This window comes from Pristiophorus japonicus, chromosome 8, assembly GCF_044704955.1.
Source record: "Pristiophorus japonicus isolate sPriJap1 chromosome 8, sPriJap1.hap1, whole genome shotgun sequence".
NCBI lineage: Eukaryota > Metazoa > Chordata > Chondrichthyes > Pristiophoridae > Pristiophorus > Pristiophorus japonicus.
This window is the reverse complement of record NC_091984.1, coordinates 97,445,691-97,470,612: the sequence shown is the minus strand read 5'-3', so window position 1 is coordinate 97,470,612 and position 24,922 is coordinate 97,445,691. Positions and strand designations below refer to the sequence as shown.

Here is a 24,922-nt window from a genome sequence, read left to right as displayed (position 1 = left end):
GGGTGGGTACTGTGGAGGTCATTGATGAACATGTCTCTGCCCTTTTTGGGGACCACTACTTGATTGCCTGTATAGATATTTCATCTTTGCGCCGCTGGAACGGCTTTATCTCTTCCTGCATTTCCACTGGGACACTGGACCAGCTCCCGTGAAGTACACAGCTTTTGATTAGAGATAATAAGGGGTCCTGGCTTGTCCAGGTTTTGATCTGCCAGGCAGTGATGGGTGATTGCTCACTCTCAAATGCTTCCATAACCATGGCTAGATCTGCGAGCTGCACCATTTCCACCCCTGTGGTGGACAATGGCAGCCTACTGAGAGCATCGGCGCAGTTTTCTGTGCCTGGCCTGTGGCGGATGGCGTAGTTGTATGCGGACAACGTGAGCGCCCATCTCTGGATGCGGGCTGATCCGTTGGTATTTATCCCTTTACTCTCTGAAAACAGGGATATAAGTGGCTTATGGTCAGTTTCCAATTCGAATTTTAGCCCAAAGGGTATTGATGCATTTTCTTTACCCCATAGACACACGCTAATGCTTCTTTTTCAATCATGCTGTAGGCTCTCTCAGCCTTAGACAGACTCCTGGATGCATAAGCAATCGGTTGCAGTTTCCCGAAATCGTTAGCTTGTTGCAATATACACTCGACGCCTTATGACGACGCATCACATGCAAATACCAAACGCTTACATGGATCATATGACACAAGCAATTTGTTTGAACATAACAATTTTCTCGCTTTTACAAAGGCAATTTCTTGGCTTTTGCCCCAAATCCATTCACCCCCTTTTCGTAGTAAGACATGTAGTGGTTCTAGCAGGGTGCTGAGACCCGGTAAGAAGTTACCAAAGTAGTTCAAGAGTCCCAGAAACGACCGCAGCTCTGTCACGTTCTGTGGCCTCGGTGCGTTCTCGATTGTCTCCGTCTTCGCGTTGGTGGGCCTGATGCCGTCCGCCGCAATCTTCCTTCCCAAGAACTCCACTTCAGGTGCTTTAACCTGAGCCCCACGTGGTTGAGTCGACTAAGAATCTCCTTCAGGTTCTGCAGGTGTTCGACTGTGTTCCAACCTGTGACCAAGATGTCGTCCTGGAAGACCACGGTGTGCGGGACCGACTTCAGTAAACTTTCCATGTTTCTCTGGAATATCGCCGCCGCTGATCGGATTCCAAACGGGCATCTGTTATAAACAAATGATCTTTGTGCATGTTGATGCAGGTGAGGGCCTTCGATGATTCCTCCAGTTCCTGCGTCATGTAGGCTGAAGTCAGATCCAGCTTCGTGAATGTCTTTCCTCTTGCCAGCGTTGCAAAGAGGTCATCGGCTTTTGGTAGCGGGTATTGATCCTGCAGGGAGAAATAATTGATAGTTACTTTGTAATCGCCACAGAATCTGACGGTGCCGTCTCCCTTGAGGATTGGGACAATAGGACTGACCAACTCGCTGAACTCGATTGGTGAAATGACGCCCTCTTGTTGCAGCCGGTCTAGCTCGATCGCTACCCTTTCTCTCATCATGTACGGTACTGGTCTCGCCTTGTGATGGATGGGTCGCGCCCCCGGAATTAGGTGGATCTGCACTTTTGCTCCTTGGAATTTCCTGATGCCTGGTTCGAATAGCGAAGGAAATTTGTTTAAGACCTGGGCACACGATAGCGCTCGGACGTCGTCCCAGTTCCAGCGTATTTTTCCCAGCCTGCTTCTGCCGAGCAGCATGGGACCATCGCCCGGTATCACCCAGAGTGGTAGCTTGTGCACCGCTCTATCGTAGGAGACCTTTACAGCAGCACTGCCGATTACAGGAATCAGTTCTTTAGTGTAAGTTCTTAGTCTCGTGCAAACTGGAGTTAAGACTGGCCTCGAGGCCTTGTTGCACGACAACCTTTCGAAAGCCTTTTTGCCCATAATGGACTAGCTCGCACCTGTGTCCAGCTCCATTGGCACTGGGAGTCCATTTAATTCAATATTCAGCATTATTGGGGGACAATTCATGGTGAATGTGTGTACCCCATGAACCTCTGTCTCCTCTATCTGAGGCTCTGGTTTGCAGTGATCCTCCGTAGATCTGTCCTCCTCTGCAACGTGGTGGTTTGCAGGTTTAACAGGCTTAGCAGCTCGCCTGCACACTTGTTGGAGGTGTCCCATTGTTCCACAGCCCTTGCAAACTTATCCTTTGAATCGGCATGAATGGAAACGATGATCACCCCCGCAGCGCCAACAAGGTGTTAATGGCCTTGCATTCATCATCCTTGATAGTGAACTCTGAGACATCTGCAGACATGTAGCTGCAGGTATGTGCAACCTGCCCTGTACGTTACGATTCGAAAACAAGATCACTTTGTTCACAGTACTTGTAGCAGCACTTGTGTGCTGAGAGATTTGCTTAGTATTGTCACTGGTGGCAATGAATGCCTGGGCTATCGCTATGGCCTTACTCAAAGTTGGGGTCTCTACAGTCAAAAGCTTGCGAAGTATGGCTTCGTGGCCAATGCCAAGTACGAAAAAGTCTCTGAGCATGTGCTCCAAATGTCCTTCAAATTCGCAATGTCCTTCAAGACGTCTCAGCTCGGCGACATAACTCGCCACTTCCTGGCCTTCAGACCTTTTGTAGGTGTAGAACTAGTACCTCGCTTTCCTTCGGGTTCAAATGCTCTCGGACCAATGTGCACAAATCGTCGTACGATTTCTCCGTGGGTTTCGCTGGAGTGAGCAGATTCTTCATGAGGCCATACATTGATGCCCCAAAGACGGTGAGGAGGATCGCTCTACCTTTGGCAGTGCTCTCTTCCCCATCTAGCTCGCTGGCCACGAAGTATTGGTCGAGTCGCTCCACAAAAGTTTCCCAATCATCTCCCTCCGAAAATTTCTCCAGGATACCCACTGTTCTCTGCATCTTTGGGTTCGCTATCTGTATCTCGTCGCCAGTTGTTGTGACCTTAGTCTTTTATTGCAGGTCTCCAGAGTGCCTCTCCAACCTATGAAGCCTTCTTAAATACCTGTGCTCCCAAGGGATTATGGGATCCCTTGGGACTCCAGGGAATGAGCCCTCTGGTGGCTGTACAGAGTAAATACAAGTCCACATATATAACAGGTACCATAAGAAAAATGTTTCCAAAAGCTCTCGAAATCTTTATCCATCATAGGCAGTCCCTCGAACGAGGATGACTTGCTTCCACATGAGTTCACAGATGTTTCAATGAAGGACCCAATGTTCAAGTCTTGAACTTCAATTGAGGGGGTGGAAGATGCCTGTGCGTGGATTTTTTTAACGTGTGGTGACCATTGCACATCAGCCACCACACGGGCTTGACAGAGCTAAGCCTTTATCCAGTGGCAAGGGTTAACCAGGACGACTGGAGACCTGCTCTGCTGCACAGACCTAGTGCGCACACATATCGCAGTGTGGGCAGGCCCATGCTGCTTCTGGGCCCTCGGCTCTTCTGGAGAACAGAGAACAGCTGAGGATCCCTTTCAATAACATTTGAAATGACCACCTGAAGGCTATTACTGATGAGCAAGAGCAGGAAGTGGTGTTCATCAGGTGATACGGTGGAAAATGGCATCAGTGTCATAATGACATCAACTGATCCTGACTTGAATACATGAGGTTCCCACCTATTTCAGAGGGCATCTCTAGCCACCAAGAATTATTTCTCCTGGAAAATCAGGCCATCTGCAAGAGTAGTGGTAAATGGGCGGCAGGAACAGGAATTTTATTTTCCGCCTGGTATCACCCTGTTTTTGAGAACAAGCAGGACAGTAAGGAGACAAAAATTGTCCTTTCACCCCAACTTGGAAGATTAGTGGCAGAAACGGAAGAACAAATACAAAGAAACGGATTAAGTCAAGTAAAAGCTCTTTCATGAAGAAAAAAATCATGACTGTCGGAACCAATGTTAACGTCAAGATCAGAGGAAAGGCGTTGCATAATACAGACATCTTCACAGAAGTATATAATATGCAACAATGCTAAAATTGGAAAAGATTTATCAGTTAGAGTTTACAAAGCTTCTAACTGATCCACATCTGGAGAAATAATCGACTATCCCTCAAAACTAACATCAAACAATATAGAACTGAAACCTGATCAATTATAAAAGGATACTAAAAAAAACCTAAATACTTTCAACACTAAATTTCTTCACAATGTTCTCAGAATCAACTGGAAGATAAAAGTAGGATAGTCAGAGTAAGAACAAAGCAAAATTTGTAAGTTGCCAATTTGCAACCCAAAAGTGCCTCAGCTGACAAGACTGTGTGCTCAAGATGCAAGATTTCACAACACTGTGCAGAGTCCTGAAATGATAGCCAAATAGAAAAAGCAGTATAGAAGGCCAAGAATAACTTGACATTACACTATGGAGAAGCTCACAATCGCAGCTCAGAAACAAGCATTCGGCCCAACAAGTCTGTGCCAATATTTTTCTCCACATAAGCCACCTACTCTAATTCACTCTCTTGTTCACTCACCATAGCCTTCAATATGGCTCTTTTTCAAGTAACTACCTTATTCCCTTTTAAAATAATTTATAGACTTTGCTTCAAAAATTGAGAGGTCAGCTTATCGAAGGGGAACAGTTGCAATAAGTAACCAAAAACAGGGAAGAAGGGAGATGGTTGCTGTTGGCCTTATGTGCATGGTGTACTTACAGGAGCTGCAGGCAGGCATTGTGCAAATGTTTGACTTAAAATGTTTTTTCTTATGCAAGAACTGGCTTGTACTTCTTTTAAATTGGTATCTTTGTAAAGTCAATATAAACAGTAAAGTAAATGGTTATCACCTTCTTAACTAGCTAACATTAAAACATTTACAATGCTGACTGCAAGTATTGTGGAAACTAACAAAGGTTTACTAGTGATGTTCACAAAGCCATTTTACAATCTCTGGAATTTATATTTAGCATTCTAGTCTTCAAAGGAGTAAAATGAAAGCCTCTAAACAACTGCAACAAATATCTCAATTTGCGAGACATTTGACTCAATATTCAAAGCAATATATTGGTATAAAATAAATCAATTTTTAAAATCCCAAACAAACAAAAAATGCTGCATATGGGGAGAAAAAGATCTGAATTTGAGCACTGAACATGGAAAACAAATGAAACAAAATATTTTTAATGTTTGATTTGTTGCTAGTCTTGAAAAGAAGCAACTATAGTTGCATAATGTTTATACAAAAGACTAGCCCCCAAATCAATGGTTTACAATCCTCACGAGTGACCACCGGAACTTCTTAATGGTAATAGTGTCTTATGAGAGCACTCAGGGCTGTCAAATGAATCAAAAAGCATGATGCTAAAATCAATTATGCTGAAAACAGTGCAATGTTAAATGCACTCATGAAATAACCAAGCACTTAAAAAACAATTAAAAATGAAGATTCCCTTACATACTAAGCAATAAAATTTAGAATATACTATATCACTCTTAAAACTACCAAGTAGACACACACCCAACTTTCAAATCAACACATTTCACTGTCTGTACTAGTAACACTGCAGAATAAGATTCAGGAGATACAACAAATCAAACCAAGCTCTTGAAGTGGAACATTAAGACAAACCTCCACATCAAAACAGAACCACTACTGTTGGAAAACAACTAATGACACAGACGCAAATAATACTGAAAATCAATAACCTACACCATTGCCCTCACAATTACAGGTAATAATAATACACACACAGATATGGAAGAGGTTGAAGAGCACAACCTGTCAGTAGAAGGCAGCAAAGACCCATGTGTAAAAGTACAGCAACAAATTCATGGGAACTCCTTTGTCAAGTTAATCCAAAAAATATTTATTTTCTATAAGCTGCTTCCTGTTTTGGATAAGAATAGGCGTCTGGAATCCACCTACTCTGATTTAAGTACAGATTATTTTAAGGATTACTAATAGGATGGATGACAAATAAAGACTTTTTGCACATGTTCAGAAGAGATTGAAATTAACTATAACTAAAATGATTTGAAAAAAAATGTCATAGCTAAGTTAGTGCTATAGTAAAGATACAGGATTGGACAAAGTCTAAGTGGGTATTGCCTATACTCATCATTTTAAATTTTCAGTTAAAAGTTCAGGTTTGCAAACTCATAATTGAAGTGCCCACTTTGGTAAATAAAATAAACTATTGTAGGGAAATGTACCAGAATTGCAGAATGCAGTTGATGTTTGCAATTTCCCACATGATGGCCCAGAATTTGCGGTCTGGATGACGGCGAACACTCCACCTCTGGAACTGACCGCAACTTTGGGTTTTGGCGCATACATGGAAATCCTGAAGTTGCGTCCGTCGTTCACTGCTCCTGTGCAACCCCACCCCACAGAGATCAGTATAATCACTCAAATCAGGGAAACTGACGAGAACTTAGGCTCAGAAGATCAAGATGTTGAATCAGTTTTGTGGAGATAAGGAATAATAAGGGGAAAAAGACGCTAGTGGGCATAGTCTATAGGCCCCCTAACAGTATCGACACTGTTGGACAGAGTATAAATCAAGAAATAATGGAGGCTTGTAAAAAAGGAACGGCAATAATCATGGCCGATTTTAACCTTCATATTGATTGGACAAAGTAAATTGGCCAGGGTATCCTTGAGGAAGAGTTCATAGAGTGCATCCGGGATAGTTTCCTTGAACAGTACGTTGTGGAACTAACCAGGGAGCAGGCTATCTTAGATCCGGTACTGTGTAATGAGACAGGATTAATAAATGATCTCCTAGTAAAGAATCCTCTAGGAATGAGTGACTATAACATGGTTGAATTTTAAATTCAGTTGGAGGGTGAGAAAGTTGAATCTCAAGCCAGTGTCCTAAGTTTAAATAAAGGAGACTACAAAGGTATGAAGGAAGAGTTGGCTAAAGTGGACTGGGAAAATATATTAAAGTATGGGACAGTTGATGAGCAGTGACAGACATTTAAGGAGATATTTCATAACTCACAGAATATATATATATCACAATGAGAAGGAAAGACTGTAAGAGAAGGGATAACCATCCATGGCTAATAAAGGAAATATGGGATGGTCTCAAATTGAAAACAAGGGCATACAATGTGGCCAAGACTAGTGGGAGGCCAGAGGATTGGAAAACTTTTAAAAGCCAGCAAAGAACGACTAAAAAAATGATAAAGTGAAGATAGATTATGAAAGAAAACTAGCACGGAATATAAAAACAGATAGTAAGAGTTTCTACAGGTACATAAAAAGAAAAAGAGTGGCTAAAATAAATGTTGGACCCCTAGAGGAGGAGACTGGGGAATTAATAATGCAAAACAGGGAGATGGCAGAGTAGTTGAACAAATACATTGTATCGGTCTTCATGGTAGAAGACACTAAAAACATTCCAATAGTGGATAATCAAGGGGCTATAGGGAGGGAAGAACTTAATATAATCACTATCACTAAAAAAAGTAGTATTCGGTAAAATAATGGGACTAAAGGCGGCCAAGTCCCCTGGACCTGATGGCTTACATCTAGAGTCTTAAAAGGGGATGCATTGGTTGTAATCTACCAAAATTCCCTCGATTCTGGGGCGGTCTCAGCGGATTGGAAAACCGCAAATGTAACGCCCCATTTAAAAAAGGAGGCAGACAAAAAGCAGGAAATTATAGATCAGTTAGCCTAACATCTGTCATTGGGAAAATGCTGGAGTGCATTATTAAGGAAGAAGTAGCAGGACGTTTAGAAAAGCATAATTCAATCAAGCAGAGTCAGCGTGGTTTTATGAAAGGAAAATCATGTTTGACAAATTTGCTGGAGTTCATTGAGGATGTAACAAGCAGTGTGGATAAGGGGGAACCAGTGTATTTGGATTTCCAGAAGGCGTTCGATAAGGTGTCACATAAAAGGTTACTGCACAAGATAAAAGTTCACGGGGTTGGGGTAATATATTAGCATGGATAGAGGATTGGCTGACTAACAGAAAACAAAGAGTCAAGATAAACGGGTCATTTTCCAGTTGGCAAACAATAACTAGTGGGGTGCCGCAGTGATCGGTGCTGGGGCCTCAATTATTTACAATCTATATTAATGACTTGGATGAAAGGACTGAGTGTAATGTAGCCAGGTTTGCTGATGATACAAAGATGGGTGGGAAAGCAAATTGTGAGGAGGACACAAAAAATTTCCAAAGGGATATAGACAGGCTAAGTGAGTGGGCAAAAAATTGGCAGATGGAGTATAATGTGGGAAAATGTGAGGTTATCCACTTTGGCAGAAAAAATAGAAAAATAAATTATAATTTAAATGGAGAAAAATTGCAAAGTGCTACAGTACAGAGGGACCTAGGGGTTCTTGTGCATGAAACACAAAAAGTTAGTATGCAGGTACAGCAAGTAATCAGGAATGTAAATGGAATCTTGGCCTTTATTGCAAGGGAGATAGAGTATAAAAGCAGTGAAGTCCTGCTACAACTGTACAGGGTATTGGTGAGGTCACACCCGGAGTACTGCATACAGTTTTAGTCTCCGTGTTTAAGGAAGGATATACTTGTATTAGAGGCTGTTCAGAGAAGGTTCACTAGGTTGATTCCGGAGATGGGGGGGTTGACTTAGAAAGATAAGTTGAGTAAGTTGGGCCTAAACTCATTGAAGTTCAGAAGAATGAGAGGTGATCTTATCGAAACATATAAGATAATGAGGGGGCTCAACAAGGTGGATGTAGAGAGGACATTTCCACTCATAGGGGAAACTAAAACTAGGGGATGTAGTCTCAGAATAAGGGGCTGCCCATTTAAAACTGAGATGAGGAGGAATTTCTTCTCTCAGAGGGTTGGAAATCTATGGAATTATCTTCCCCAGAGAGCTGTGGAGGCTGGGTCATTGAATATATTTAAGGCAGAGATAGACAGATTTTTGAGCGATAAGGGAATAAAGGGTTATGGGGAGCGGGCAGGGAAGTGGAGCTGAGTCCATGATCAGATCAGCCATGAGGGGCCAGGTGGCCTACTCCTGCTCCTATTTCTTATGTTCTGCAGATATTATACGATTAAATTCTCCACTAAAAGTTACACTCAAAGGGATTAGGTGTAATTGGGGTTTTAACAGCGTATTTACTGCTAAACAGAGGTTATGGGCCTGAAAAACTAATTTAAATTTTGTGCAGTGTGCAATTTATCCAATAAGAATTAAAATATTTTTTAAACTTTCAAATGTTATTTTTTAAAGTTTGTTCAGTTTTATTTCAAGTTTGCCTTTTCCCCATGTGAGAGCCCCAATCTTTGTATTGCTCTCGCTAACATTTTTAAAATGTTAGAATTTTAAGAGCTTATCCACTTTCTTGTTCGCTGTCTGTGAAAATTCTACGTTTTGATTGGCTGCTTAGACAGCTTGTTGACGTCACAGCAACTCGCACAAGGGGATCCCCACTAAATTCCGTTGATTTGAATTGAATGTCGGAAAACCTGAACTTCTCGACACAGAGATCGCAAGATTTTTGTGTGAAGCTTACTTCGGGGCCATCGGCGAACGTCTTCGTTTCACCACTGACCGCAAATTGCGGCTGAAGAGTTTCCAATCTTTGTGCTGTCAGGACTTTCAAACAAGGATGAAACATAAAACTGGAAGGTTTCCCCAAGCATCTGTCAAGCACTTACAAGTGGCCAAGCCAAGACTAAAATTGTCACAGGATTGAAATCAGATAATTTGATTTCAATCCACTCAGGTAACTAAATGGTGCCTAGTAAGAAAAGGCATAAGGAAAAGAAGAAAACTTAAATGTGTAATGTAGAGATATATTATCAAGATCCTACAAATCCCCTGGGAGGACAGACGCACCAACATCCAACATCCCCAGCACTGAAGCACTGACCACACTTGATCAGCTCCGCTGGGCAGGCCACATTGTTCGCATGCCTGACACAAGACTCCCAAAGCAAGCGCTCTCCTCGGAACTTCTTCATAGCAAACAAGCCAAAGGTGGGCAGAGGAAACGTTACAAGGACACCCTCAAAGCCTCCCTGATAAAGTGCAACATCCCCACTGATACTTAGGAGTCACTGGCCAAAGACCGCCCTAAGTGGAGGAAGTGCATTCGGGAGGGCGCTGAACACCTCTAGTCTCATCGCCGAGAGCATGCAGAAAACAAGTGCAGGTAGCGGAAAGAGCGTGCGGCAAACCAGTCCCACCTACCCCTTCCCTCAACGACTATCTGTCCCACCTGTGACAGAGCCTGTGGTTCTCGTATTGGACTGTTCAGCCACCTCAGAACTCATTTTAAGAGTGTAAGCAAGTCCTCTTCGATTCCGAGGGACTGCCTATGATGATATATAGTAAACCTTTTACATGGTGTAATTTAGCACTAAAGTTACATAATGAAAATCCATTTTGATGTTATTACCTAAGACGCAAATCTTCCCAGATTTTTAATAATCCACAAATCATTAGGATTTCATAATATTTTTTCCAACATTCCACTGCTTCAGCTGCTGATGGGTCCTCTCTTATATTGCTTTGGTACTCTATCAGCTCCACACGTTTGTTTCTGTATTTTTCCAGTGTTCTTTTGAAACGTTGGCCTACAGGGCCCGGTATCGTTCCATCTTGAATGTCGTAAAATCTGAGAATGGTTAAGAAGAATGAGCAAGTGAATACAAGAAACAAAAATACTTAATATACTACAGCAGTTTAACACTAATTTGGTAAGGTCTGCTACATATTCTATAATCTCTAACTGGCAAAAGCACACCCCATCTGCTAGAATATTCTTAAATAGACTTCTTTCTCAGTTATTACTAGAGGTTTGATCCCAGTAGCTCCTTTGATCTTCTGAAAAACTGATATAGTGGTTACATAGTTTCAACATAGTAAAATTAAAATTTTGAAAAATCAACATAATTGTGAATGTTTGTTTCATTGACATCAATCCGCAACAGAATGTAACACAATCCTGAAAGGACCACTGAGTATTTTTTGTTCCCCACCTTTTCCAAGCAAGGGATTTTAGGCAGAATTACAATCAGTTAATGGAATACAGATGCAGCGTTCCGTATCCGGAACCCTCGGGACCAAGGCCGTTCCTGATTCCATGTTTGTCCGGACTTTGGAACGTCTTTCTGACGTCATGAATCCAGAAACACCCGAGCCCAGGTTTGGTTATTTCCATATTTTGGAATGTCAGAAGGGCGGGGGGTCAGGTACCTGCCGAGGAGCTGTTATGACCGTCCGGGGCCCACCGAGGAGGTCGTCGGGTGGGTCCTCACCAAGGAGGTCATCGTGGGGCTGGCCCCGCCAAGGATGTTGTCGGGCGGGCTGCCGGGGCCTGTCGAGGAGATGTTTGAGTCGGGTGGGACCCTGCCGATGAGGTCGTTGGGTGGGCTGGCCCCGCTGAGGAGGTTGTCGTCGCGCCAGCCCCACCGAGGAGGTTGTCGGGCGGGCCCCGCCAAGGTGGTGTTCGGGCGGGCCGGCGAGGAGGCCTCGAGATAAGGGCAGCGGCGGTGGGGCGAGGCGAGCGGCGGCGAGGCCCACGGTCAGGCAGCGGCAGGGCCCCTGAAATCGGCACGGTCGTCAGGTCCAGATTCCGGAACATTTTACGGATTCCGGACGACCCTGCCACCGATCGGTCCGGAGTCCAGATTCTGGAACATTCCGGAACTCCGGATTCTGGACGCTGCACCTTTAATATAATTCAGCAGCTGTCATTAACCATTTCGTTGATTTATATCTCACATAGATGTAAGCATAGTAAAGTATGTAATGAGGAAAGGCAATTCGCCCATCAACCATGCTGTTATCAAGGGACTACATACAACCCAAATAGTCATAAATGCTCCTAAACTTAAATTTTCTGAGTGCAGTGAATAACTGATAAACCCCAGAGAAAAACTTAATGAAATTATTTCCTAACTGAATGAGCTAAACTTGCATGATATTAGACATTGGAATTCACATTATTCATTCCATTCCAGACAACATTAATGGCCCCAGGAGGACTAAAGTAAGTCTGTACATTATTTGATCATCTATGTTTACAGCCATCTTGCGAATTCTTCAATCGCTTACAGTTATACAGCACGTTAAAATGGTACTAATCAAAAAAACATTAACTATTTTCAGTGGGAGTCTAATCTGCACAATCATACGAACAATGACGGATAGGTAAATACCCTCTGGTCCATCCAGCCTGTCCCACAAAATTGTGATACCTTGTGTATCACAATATATACACTCTCCACCGCACCCAAAAGCATGTGATCTCCTGGGAGAGATGAAAAACTAGATAAAAACCCCGTGGGAAAAAACATTTAAAAACATTTCCTCAACATTTTTCTCTCCTCCTTTGAATATGTTAAGGATAATTTTCACCTTCGCCACTTGGACAATAAATGGAAATGAAAATTGGGTGGGTTCTCTAACAGGTGGACAATTTTTCATGTATGAGCCCTTACACTGAGTGTCAGCAGGTTATATAATGGCAAGGATATAGCAGCTAAGCACAATTCTGTTCTCACTTGACATCCACGCTTATGCAACTTTAGAAATGATCAGGTGCAGAAACCAGAGCTGACTTTGCCCACCTTAAACTATGGGCAGCACCCTGACTATCACTGTTGTTGAAATGAACTCATTCAGCACAAACCGAGGATGGAACTTGGAACCTTCCTGATCTCGATTGCCAACTGGATAAACTTGTTAAGTCATCTGAGAATGTAAAGAACATAAGAAATAGTAGCAGGAGTAGACCACATGGCTCCGCGAGCCTGCTCTGCTATTCAATTCGATTATGGCTGATCTTCTACCTCAACTCCACTTTCCCACTCTATTCCTATATCCCTTAAGTGTCCAAAAATCTACCGATCTCAGTCTTGAAAATACTCAACGACTCAGCATCCACAGTTCTCTGGGGTAGAGAATTCCAAAGATTCACAATTCTCCTAGTGAAGAAATTTCTTCTTATCTCAGTCCTAAATGGTCGACCCTTTATCCTGAGTCTATGGGGCCCAAATTTCCCCTCAGGAAGGCCTGTTAGCGCCAGCCGTGGCGGCCAGAGCGCCCCCCCCCTTCCCGCACCAGCATGGCGATGATGTAATAACTGTGCGCGCCGACCCATTATTGCCCTGTAGGACGCGAGGTCAGCGTGTGGCGATGCCACCGACAGCATCTCGGGGTGAGAAGTTGTGGTGGCTGGTGTGCCCCAGCCGCCCTTAAAGAGGTGTTAGAAATCAGGTATGCCTAAAAATGTATAAAACTGATATGAATGTATAAAACGGATACAAATGCTGTGTTTAAATCGTTGTTTTGAACTGCAGATGGAAAGTCTATTCGAATCAGAGAATTGCTTAGAAATGGAACGTATAGTTCATTGTACTATATACAATCTCCCTGTTGCTAAGCAATTATCTGTTGTTTTTAAGTTAAGACATAAACCTTGTTTATATATTTTATGTATAATGCGAAGGATAGTGTCTGAAGTTCCCTTAACAAAACTGCTGGCAAAGATAATGAATGGAAGTTACGAGTTAACGTAAACATGTTGCTATGTCGTAAAAGAGATAACGAGCAGTTTTCTGGTTTGGCCTCTGAGATCAAAGAGAGGATCATGAAGAGAGATATGAGAGAGATTTCCACAGGAAGAAACCCTGGGTTAGTGTAAACAGATAGTGACATATGGCCAGAATCGTAACACATGTTTAAGGCGGGCTTTGTTTCGAGCTTCGAGATAAAGAACTAGAGGTCTTATTGGATATTGTTTCTTGGGAAACCTCTATAGTTCAAAAGGTCTTGTCAATATCCAGGGTCAGGCCCACCCCTAAAAATAGGTTAAAAGTGACCTCCTGGAAGCTTGTAGTCACAGACGGTGGAGGGGAGAGCGGAACCAAAGTTTAGTTGGTCGAACACTTTGTGAGAGTGATCCCATGCTTTACCGAAGGAAGCTCTAGACGAGAGAAAGAGACTGCAACTTAAAGAGAACTGCTTACGTGCGTTAACTGTTTGTCCGATCGGGATGGGTATTAACTATCTGTTATGGTTGTATGTTTTTGCTATATAACCAATGTGTTATATTCCGTCTTAAACTCTGTTTAACACAATGGGGCGGAAATTCACTGTCCCCGAAGGGATGGCTACCGCGGAGTTTGGGCGGGCGACCGAAAAAATCGATTGGCCGCCGCGGTCGGATGATTTACCCTCCCCGAGCCATATTCAACTATGGGGGGGGGGATTTGAGCGGTGTGCACTTCTGCCGGAAACGGCGCGGTGAAGCCATTATAAAGGAGACATTCCAGCGGTGAGCTGTGCAGTGTGCGGGCCGCTGAAAAGCGGCAAGGACAGGGATTTTCAGCTGCAAAAAGGTAAGCCTTTTCCCAGCAGTGCCCCGCGTGGTATTCGAGTCGATGCTCGAACGGACACCACTGGAGTGTTGCACAATCGGGCCCTTTAGTCGGGAAATAAAATTAATTTTATTATTTTTATTTAAGATTACAGCACCCACTGTATTTATCTTTTAATAGTTTTATTAATTATTAGTGTTTTTATTTAAGATTACAGCATCCACTGTATTTATCTTTTAATAGTTTTATTAATTGTTTTGGCACCATTCAACCTGCTGAGTGCTACTCAGAGGTTTGCACATACTTTTGTACAACTTTCAGGTCTGACTCTTTGGTGGAGTCCTGTGGGCTGCAGAGTCCTGCTTGGCAGGGTTCACTCTGAAGATGGGGGGAGTGTTGGGAGGGCGACACCTGGTACATCTGCTCAGAAGCAGGGTGGCATGCAGGTGAAGGCGTCGCTGTCAGCACCGTGCAGACAGGCAGTGGGCAAAGGAGACAGCAGCCATGATTCGTTCATCCTGCGCCAGATCAGTGTGCCCGCCATCTTCACCAGCCCAAATCAGGATTGCGGTTGGCTGCTTGGGGACAAGGGATATCCCCTGTCCACTTGACTGCTCACTTCACTATGGAATCCCAGGACAGCGCCAGAGGATGCATACAATGACACACATTGTGCCACCAGGTGCATCATCTAGCAGTGCATAGGCATCCTTAAGCAGAGGTTCCGGTGGCCTGGACCGCTCTGGTGGCACCTTGCAGCACTCTCCTCAATGGGTCTCCATCCTTGTCCTGGTCTGCTGCATGCTGCACAACCTGGCCATCATGAGGGGACAGCCGCTGGAGGTCGAGACAGCAGTACCACCCGAGGAGGAGGATCCCCGTCGCTCCAGAGCTAGGAGGCATCGACCCATCGCCACCCTGGTCAGCATCCTCCTGGGAGGGTGCATCCTCACATATATGGAGGTGCCTGACACCTTCCCTGCAATCTCCCTCTATGCATTATGTATTGGCGGTCTGCCAGGTCTCCCCACGTCAGGAAGCAGTATTCTTCTTCTGTCCTCCACACCATCCATCAGTGTACCTGTTAGTTCTTCTTGCATCTCATACACCAGCCATCCTTCCAAACTCCTTCCAAGCTCCTTCCTCCCTCAGGGTCTTGCTGCAAACCCTGCCCTTTAAAAAGGCCAGGGAGCAGCTGGCTCATTGGAAACCCTTACCTGCATGTTGAATTGCTCAGTGGTGATAACGCTCAAATTAAGACACCCACACTGCTGAAAAATCCACTTTGGATTTAGTGCTGGAACCCATTTGTTCACTTTTGAAGCTGAACATGGGGTGGCCCAGCCACGAAAAAATTTCGGCGCTAATGGCCACAAAAAGGTGGGGGGAAGCACCAGCCTTCCAGCAATACTGAATGTCGGGCCCATTACATCCACCATATTGGTTTACAGTCGATCCTGATTATTAAACTGAATTGAGATAGCCTTAAACTGGCATACTTCTAACAGGGAGGTGGTAGCGCCGTGGCCACCATCTTTTTTCAGTCGGCCCGATAATGACGGCCGCTAACATGCAGACCTGCACCCACTCTTGGCCCAGCCAACATCCTCCCTGGTGGCCCAGTGGCCGCCATTAAGGGGGCTGCAGAGTTCGCAGCGGCCCTCCCCTTTAAAAAGGGAGAGGCGTTGTCTCACGTCAGCGTGACATGGTGTTGAGAGTCGTGCTCCGTGACCGCCCCACGAATGCTCGGTTACCACCCCACACATTTTTTTGCTTCTGAGAGGCCAAGTCCACGCCGGGGATGGTGCTTGCCGCCCTGGCACTAAACTTTCATTTAATTCAAAGTGCGCATGGCAAACCCAGCGCGGGGCAATTTCAGCCCCTGTGATTCCTTGTTCTAGACTCTCCAGCCAGGTTAAACATCCCTCAGCATTCACCCTGTCAGGCTCTCTAAGAATTTTATATGTTTCAATGAGATCACCTCTTATTCTTCTAAACTCGGGAGAATATAGGCCCATTATACTCAGTCTCTTCATAGGACAACCTCTTTCCCACACCATGCCTTCAGCCACATGTTCGCCTCCCTAATCTGCTTATTCCAGAGATTATGGGCTAGATTTTACACTTTTGTTCTTATCGGCCAAAAATGGGCGTTATTTTTGGCGTGGGCGGTAAAAATGGGTTTTCAGATCGCCGGGTTCTCGCCCATTCTCAAAGCATCTAGTTTCCATTTTTGAAATTGGGTGTTACCGCGAGCGATATGAAATGGGCGGTAGCGTTAAATCTCGCTGACCGTCTGCCGTAAAATGTCGGCGTCCTTAGCAACGGCATGGCAACGCTTGATTCCTGTGATTCAGGAGGTCAAGGGTCATCATGATATGCGCAGAAGAGGAGACAGAGAGAGAGGGAGCTGAGAGAGACTGAAGGCATATGTGGCTGTGGTGTGTGCTTGTTTGGCTGTTGTGGGAGGCACAAGGGAGATTCACCAGCAGAAAAAAGCCTACTAAGCACCAAGCACATAGTTGGCACCGAGTTTTTGTCCAACAAATAATATATAACATAGAAGGGATGGTGCAGTCCTTGAAGCTGGTAGCCAGGAACACTCGTGGCAGAGGGCTCCCAGTGGTCCCAGAGCGCGGCACTGCACCCCAAGGTGCCGCACCCCCATTGCCAACCACACAAGAGCCAGGAGCAACATCTTGCTTCTGGCTCAGAGCACGTTCCCACCTCAGGACCGTCCTCTCCCGTATCTGTCCAAGCAGCAGGTCGGCCATCATCCCCACCCCGCCGCAATGAAGCATCGCCTAAGGAGCTCCTCGGCCAAGCAGCTTAGAGTTAGGAGGGGAAGGGGTAGAGGCGGTGAGGAGAAGTGGCGGGGAGGGAGGGTTAGTTTTTACAGAAATACTGATGATTTCAGACAACTGTTCGGTTTAAATGTTTTTTATTTAACAAAACCTTGTTGCGCATTGGCTCAGACAGCTGCACTGTTACACGCTGGTGATTCCTTAACATCAAAGGGTATAATTACACTTAGCTTCAATCAACTTAAACTTTAACTGTCACCAAGGTGATGCCCACCATTGATTTATGACCTGCCCATCATTATGACCTGCACACCCAGCAGTCTGTCAGCTTTGTAAATACCACCAACTTTTTTTCAGGCAAAGCGCTCATTGACGAGCTCCTGACGTAAGGCTCTTGCAGCTATCATGTCACCAAGGGCCCTTTCATGCGGTTTACAGGGGGGGGGGGGGCAGGAACATGGCTTCAGCGTCAGCCTGATTGTCTGGGCTGATGTCAACATCCGCCTCCTCGTCCTCCTCTTCCTCTCTCTGGTGAGGTGGACTGTCAGACTCATCAGGCAATTCTTGTCCCCTCCTGATAGCCAAGATGTGCTGCATGGAGTACATTACCACGGATTGAGCTACCTGCTCAGGGTGGTATTGGAGCTCGCCTCCTGAGTGGTCTAGGTATCTAAAGCGCTGCTTAAGCACTCCAATGCTTTTCTCCACAATACTGCAAGTGGCTCTGTGGCTCTCGTTGTATCGCCCCTCGGCGTGGGTATCACACAGAGGGGTCATCAGCCAGGTGGCGAGGCCATATCCTTTGTCACCAAGCATCCAGCATTGACCTTGTGGCTGATTGTTAAACAAGTCAGATACAGTGCTCCCACGCAGGATGTGAGCATCATGGATGCTGCCCGGAAATTTAGCATTCACTGCCATTATAATTTGCTGGTGGTCGACGAGTTGAACATTCAGGGAATGGAATCCCTTGCGGTTGCTGAAAACCTCTGCATCCTGAAAAGGTGCCTGCATGGCAATGTGCGTACAGTTTATTGCTCCCTGCACTGTGGGGAAGTTTGCAATTCTGGAGAATTCTACAGCACTCTCAGTCTGTGCCTCTCTGGTCATAGGGAAGCAGATCAAGTCCCTCCTGCGTGCGTACAGGGCTTTAGTGACCTGTCTAATGCAGCAATGTGTGGCATGTTGAGACAGACCGCAAATGTCACCAGCTAAGGCCTGAAAAGAACGCAACACGTAGAATGACAGTGCCGCAGTGACTTTGACCTTGACGGACAGTGCAGTACTGATGATGCTGGCAGGCTGCAGATCTCCCCTTATGAGCTGGCATATCTCAGTGATAACCTCTTTTTGGAAGCACAGTCTCCAAAGGCAGGTGGTGTCCGGCAAGTCGAGGCAAGACTGCTTCTCCCTATACTTGCAGGGGGTATAACGTCTGGCACGTCTTACATTGGGCACATAATGCTGTGGAGCGTACCTTCGGCCATCTCGAGTCTGCAGCATCTAATTGGTCATCAAGAGAGGGTGAGAAAAGACAGGCCCCATTGCAATAGCTCTCTGTTTTCCACTGATTGGTCACAAACAATGAATGTCCCGACGAAACACCTATTCAATTCCAATCGGTCACAGTATGGTCAAGATGTTTGTACAAATGTTCACATCAACTCCAACGACCTCCAGAGTACATCCGAACTCCCCCGAGGTTGAAGCACAGCAGCATTTTGAATGAAACGACCTGTGATTTAAAAAATGGCAGCCACACCGCTGGCTTTAGTTCAAAACAGTTCCATCTTTTCTGGTCGCTTTTTTGGGCGAGCGAAATTGTGGGCAATATGTGTGCGAGGTGGTGAAAGAGAGGGTGGGTGATCTCCTGGGTGTTAGTTTCGCCAAATGTGCTCTTTACGACAAAAAAAAGTGGCTGGTCGGTTTTATTGAAACTCGGCGTTAATTACGTGCTGAAAGTAATACTGGGCGATATTATGGGCGTTGATTTCGCCCATTCTGATGATTCCGCCCCAAAAAAGTGAGCGAGCGGTATTATTTTTTCCCGGCGTTACACACTTGGGGAAAGTAACGCTCAGCGATAAGTTTCCGAAAAATGCCCGTCAGTTTCCACTTTGTGGCTAAATGAGCGATATATGGGCGATATGCATCATTTCAGTGGTAAAATGGACGTTTAGTGGCCGTTAAGCATGCAAAAAATGAGGAAACTCGAGCCCAAAAACCCTTGAGGTCCTGTTCTTTAATTTAGCTCCTAGTTCTGGTACTCTCCAAACAGGACCTCTTGCCGATGTTGTTCGTCCCAACATCGACCACAACGAATGGATCCTCCCTCTCCAATATCCTTTCAAGTCGGTTTGAGATGTCCCTCACCCTGGCACCAGGTAGGCAACATACCATGTGGGACTCTTGATGTTGCCCTAATTATAGAATCCCCTACAACTACCACATTACGCTTCCCCTCCTTCCCACCCTTTAGGACAGCCTCCTGCTACAAAGTGCCATGGCCCATATTCTGGCTGCCGTTGCAACAATCTTTATCCTTATTCTCACAGGTAACAAGCTCCCAAAACGTGTAGAATAGCAGCAACAGTCAGAAGGAATAAACCAGCAACTAACCTGCAAGTAGTTGATCCCTTTAAATAGCACTGGTGGGGCGGGAAAGAGAGATGCGGGGGGGGGGTCTTAATGTTGCTCCTTAACGTAATGTTCAGATGTGCGACCTTAAGAGAGGGTTTAGGCTAGAGCGCGGAGTTCCAAAATGGCAGCGTGACGTCAAATCATGATCTTTCTGCTCTGCATTCTTCTGGTGGGCGTTAGGTGCAGCGCGTGCACTAACCACTTTACCAACATGGCATCCAAGGCACTTTGTGTCTAGACTGGGTGATGTGTAATGAGAAGGGACGAATTAACAATCTTGTTGTGCGAGGCCCCTTGGGGAAGAGTGACCATAATATGGTAGAATTCCTTATTAAGATGGCGAGTGACACAGTTAAATTCAGAAACTAGGGTCCGAAACTTAAGGAAAGCTAACTTCGACGGCATGAGGCGCGAATTGGCTAGAATAGATTGGCAAATGATACTTAAAGGATTGACGGTGGATAGGCAATGGCAAACATTTAAAGATCACATGGATGAACTGCAACAGCTGTACATCCCTGTCTGGAGTAAAAATAAAACAGGGAAGCTGGCTCAACCGTGGCTAACAAGGGAAATTAAGGATAGTGTTAGATCCAAGGAAGAGGCATATAAATTGGCCAGAAAAAGCCGCAAACCTGAGGACTGAGAGAAATTTAGAATTCAGCAGAGGAGGATAAAGTGTTTAATTAGGAGGGGGAAAATAGAGTACGAGAGGAAGCTTGGCGGGAACATAAAAACTGACTGCAAAAGCTTCTATAGATATGTGAAGAGAAAAAGATTAGTGAAGACAAACATAGGTCCCTTGCAGTCGGACTCAGGTGAATTAATAATGGGGAACAAAGAAATGGCAGACCAATTGAACAAATACTTTGGTTCTGGCTTCACGAAGGAAGACACAAATGACCTTCCAGATGTACTAGGGGACCGAGGGTCTAGTGAGAAGGAGGAACTGAAGGATATCCTTATTAGGCGGGAAATTGTGGTGGGAAATTGATGGGATTGAAGGCCGATAAATCCCCGGGGCCTGATTATCTGCATCCCAGAGTACTTAAGGAGGTAGCCCTAGAAATAGTGGATGCATTGGTGATCATTTTCCAACAGTCTATCGACTCTGGATCAGTTCCTATGCACTGGAGGTTAGCAAATGTAACACCACTTTTTAAAAAAGGAGGGAGAGAAAACGGATAATTATAGACCGGTTAGTCTGACATCAATAGTGGGAACAATGTTGGAATCAATTATTAAGGATGAAATAGCAGCGCATTTGGAAAGCAGTGACAGGATCGGTCCAAGTCAGCATGGATTTGTGAAAGGGAAATCATGCTTGACAAATCTTCTGGAATTTTTTGAGGATGTAACGAGTAGAGTGGACAAGGGAGAACCAGTGGATATGGTGTATTTGGACTTTCAAAAGGCCTTTGACAAGGTCCCACGTAAGAGATTGGTGTGCAAAATCAAAGCACATGGTATTGGGGGTAATGTACTGGCGTGGATAGAGAATTGGTTGGCAGACAGGAAGCAGAGAGTCGGGATAAACGGGTCCTTTTCGGAATAGGAGGCAGTGACTAGTGGAGTGCCGCAGGGCTCAGTGCTGGGACCCCAGCTCTTGACATTATACATTAATGAAGGAATTGAGTGTAATATCTCCAAGTTTGCAGGCGACACTAAACTGGGTGGTGGTGTGAGCTGTGATGAGGATGCTAAGAGGCTGCAGGGTGATTTGGACAGGTTAGGTGAGTGGGCAAATGCATGGCAGATGCAGTATAATGTGGATAAATGTGAGGTTATCCACTTTGGTGGCAAAAACACGAAGGCAGAATATTATCTGAATGGTGGCAGATTAGGAAAAGGGAGGTGCAACGAGACCTGGGTGCCATGGTTCATCAGTCATTGAAAGTTGGCATGCAGCTGCAGCAGGCGGTGAAGAAGGCAAATGGCAAGTTGGCCTTCATAGCTAGGGGATTTGAGTATAGGAGCAGGGAGGTCTTACTGCAATTGTACAGGGCCTTGGTGAGGCCTCACCTGGAATATTGTGTTCAGTTTTGGTCTCCTAATCTGAGGAAGGACGTTCTTGCTATTGATGGAGTGCAGAGAAGATTCACCAGACTGATTCCCGGGATGGCTGGACTGACATATGAGCAGAGACTGGATCAACTGGGCCTTTATACACTGGAGTTTAGAAGGATGAGAGGGTATCTCATAGAAACGTCTAAGATTCTGACGGGACGGGACAGGTTAGATGCGGGAAGAATGTTAGAAACATAGAAAATAGGTGCAGGAGCAGGCCATTCGGCCCTTCCAGCCTGCACCGCCATTCAATGAGTTCATGGCTGAACATGCAACTTCAGTACCTCATTCCTGCTTTCTCACCATACCCCTTGATCCCCTTAGTAGTAAGGACTACATCTAACTCCTTTTTGAATATATTTAGTGAATTGGCCTCAACAACTTTCTGTGGCAGAGAATTCCACAGGTTCACCACTCTCTGGGTGAAGAAGTTCCTCCTCATCTCGGTCCTAAATGGCTTACCCCTTATCCTTAGACTGTGACCCCTGGTCCTGGACTTCCCCAACATTGGGAACATTCTTCCTGCATCTAACCTGTCTAAACCCATCAGAATTTTAAACGTTTCTATGAGGTCCCCTCTCATTCTTCGGAACTCCAGTGAATACAAGCCCAGTTGATCCAGTCTTTCTTGATAGGTCAGTCCCGCCATCCCGGGAATCAGTCTGGTGAACCTTCGCTGCACTCCCTCAATAGCAAGAATGTCCTTCCTCAGGTTAGGAGACCAAAACTGTACACAATACTCCAGGTGTGGCCTCACCAATGCTCTGTACAACTGTAGCAACACCTCCCTGCCCCTGTACTCAAATCCCCTCGCTATGAAGGCCAATATGCCATTTGCTTTCTTAACCGCCTCTGTACCTGCATGCCAACCTTCAATGACTGATATACCATGACACCCAGGTCTCGTTGCACCTCCCCTTTTCCTAATCTGTCACCATTCAGATAATAGTCTGTCTCTCTGTTTTTACCACCAAAGTGGATAACCTCACATTTATCCACATTATATTTCATCTGCCATGCATTTGCCCACTCACCTAACCTATCCAAGTCGCTCTGCAGCCTCATAGCATCCTCCTCGCAGCTCACACTGCCACCTAACTTAGTGTCATCCGCAAATTTGGAGATACTACATTTAATCCCCTCGTCTAAATCATTAATGTACAGTGTAAACAGCTGGGGCCCCAGCACAGAACCTTGCGGTACCCCACTAGGCACCACCTGCCATTCTGAAAAGTACCCATTTACTCCTACTTTTTGATTCCTGTCTGACAACCAGTTCTCAATCCATGTCAGCACACTACCCCCAATCCCATGTGCTTTAACTTTGCACATTAATCTCTTGTGTGGGACCTTGTCGAAAGCCTTCTGAAAGTCCAAATATACCACATCAACTGGTTCTCTCTTGTCCACTCTATTGGAAACATCCTCAAAAAATTCTACAAGATTTGTCAAGCATGATTTCCCTTTCACAAATCCATGCTGACTTGGACCTATCATGTCACCTCTTTCCAAATGCGCTGCCATGACATCCTTAATAATTGATTCCATCATGTTACCCACTACCGATGTCAGGCTGACCGGTCTATAATTCCCTGTTTTCTCTCTCGCTCCTTTTTTTAAAAGTGGGGTTACATTGGCTACCCTCCACTCGATAGGAACTGATCCAGAGTCAATGGAATGTTGGAAAATGACTGTCAATGCATCCGCTATTTCCAAGGCCACCTCCTTAAGTACTCTGGGATGCAGTCCATCAGGCCCTGGGGATTTATCGGCCTTCAATCTCATTCATTTCCCCAACACAATTTCCCGACTAATAAGGATTTCCCTCAGTTCCTCCTCCTTACTCGACCCTCTGACCCCTCTTATATCCGGAAGGTTGTTAATGTCCTCCTTAGTGAATACCGAACCAAAGTACTTGTTTAATTGGTCCGCCATTTCTTTGTTCCCCGTTATGACTTCCCCTGATTCTGACTGCAGGGGACCTACGTTTGTTTTTACTAATCTTTTTCTCTTTACATATCTATAGAAACTTTTGCAATCGGTCTTAATGTTCCTTGCAAGCTTCTTCTCGTACTCCATTTTCCTGCCCTAATCAAACCCTTTGTCCTCCTCTGCTGAGTTCTAAATTTCTCCCAGTCTCCGGGTTCACTGCTATTTCTGGCCAATTTGTATGCCACTTCCATGGCTTTAATACTATCCCTGATTTTCCTTGATAGCCACGGTTGAGCCACCTTCCCTTTTTTATTTTTACGCCAGACAGGAATGTACAATTGTTATATTTCATCCATGCGGTCTCTAAATGTCTGCCATTGCCCATCCACAGTCAACCCCTTAAGTCTCATTCGCCAATCAATCCTAGCCAATTCACGCCTCATACCTTCAAAGTTATCCTTCTTTAAGTTCTGGACCTTGGTCTCTGAATTAACTGTTTCATTCTCCATCCTAATGCAGAATTCCACCATATTATGGTCACTCTTCCCCAAGGGGCCTCGCACAACGGGATTGCTAATTAATCCTCTCTCATTACACAACACCCAGTCTAAGATGGCCTCCCCCCTAGTTGGTTCCTCGATATATGGGTCTAGAAAACCATCCCTTATGCACTCCAGAAAATCCTCCTCCACCGTATTGCTTCCAGTTTGGTTAGCCCAATCTATGTGCATATTCAAGTCACCCATTATAACTGCTGCACCCTTATTGTATGCACCCCTAATTTCCTGTTTGATGCCCTCCCCAACATCACTACTACTGTTTGGAGGTCTGTACACAACTCCCACTAACGTTTTTTGCCCTTTGGTGTTCTGCAGCTCTACCCATATAGATTCCACATCATCCAAGCTCATGTCCTTCCTAACTATTGCATTAATCTCCTCTTTAACCAGCAATGCTACCCCACCTCCTTTTCCTTTTATTCTATCCTTCCTGAATGTTGAATACCCCTGGATGTTGAGTTCCCAGCCCTGATCATCCTGGAGCCACATCTCCGTAATCCCAATCACATCATATTTGTTAACATCTATTTGCACAGTTAATTCATCCACCTTATTATGGATACTCCTTGCATTAAGACACAAAGCCTTCAGGCTTGTTTTTTTAACACCCTTTGTCCTTTTAGAATTTTGCTGTACAGTGGCCCTTTTTGTTCTTTGTCT

At 45.0% G+C, this 24,922-nt stretch overlaps 1 protein-coding gene across 1 annotated transcript in view; it reads right to left on the bottom strand.

Moving 5' to 3' along the window:
* Positions 1–24,922, bottom strand: part of LOC139268130 (testicular spindle-associated protein SHCBP1L-like) — a 129,485-nt gene that overhangs the window by 47,194 nt on the left and 57,369 nt on the right. The window contains exon 5 of the mRNA XM_070886155.1: positions 10,332–10,550. Within this exon, the coding sequence (XP_070742256.1) occupies positions 10,332–10,550 (219 nt within the window). The remainder of the gene's footprint in view (positions 1–10,331; positions 10,551–24,922) is intronic.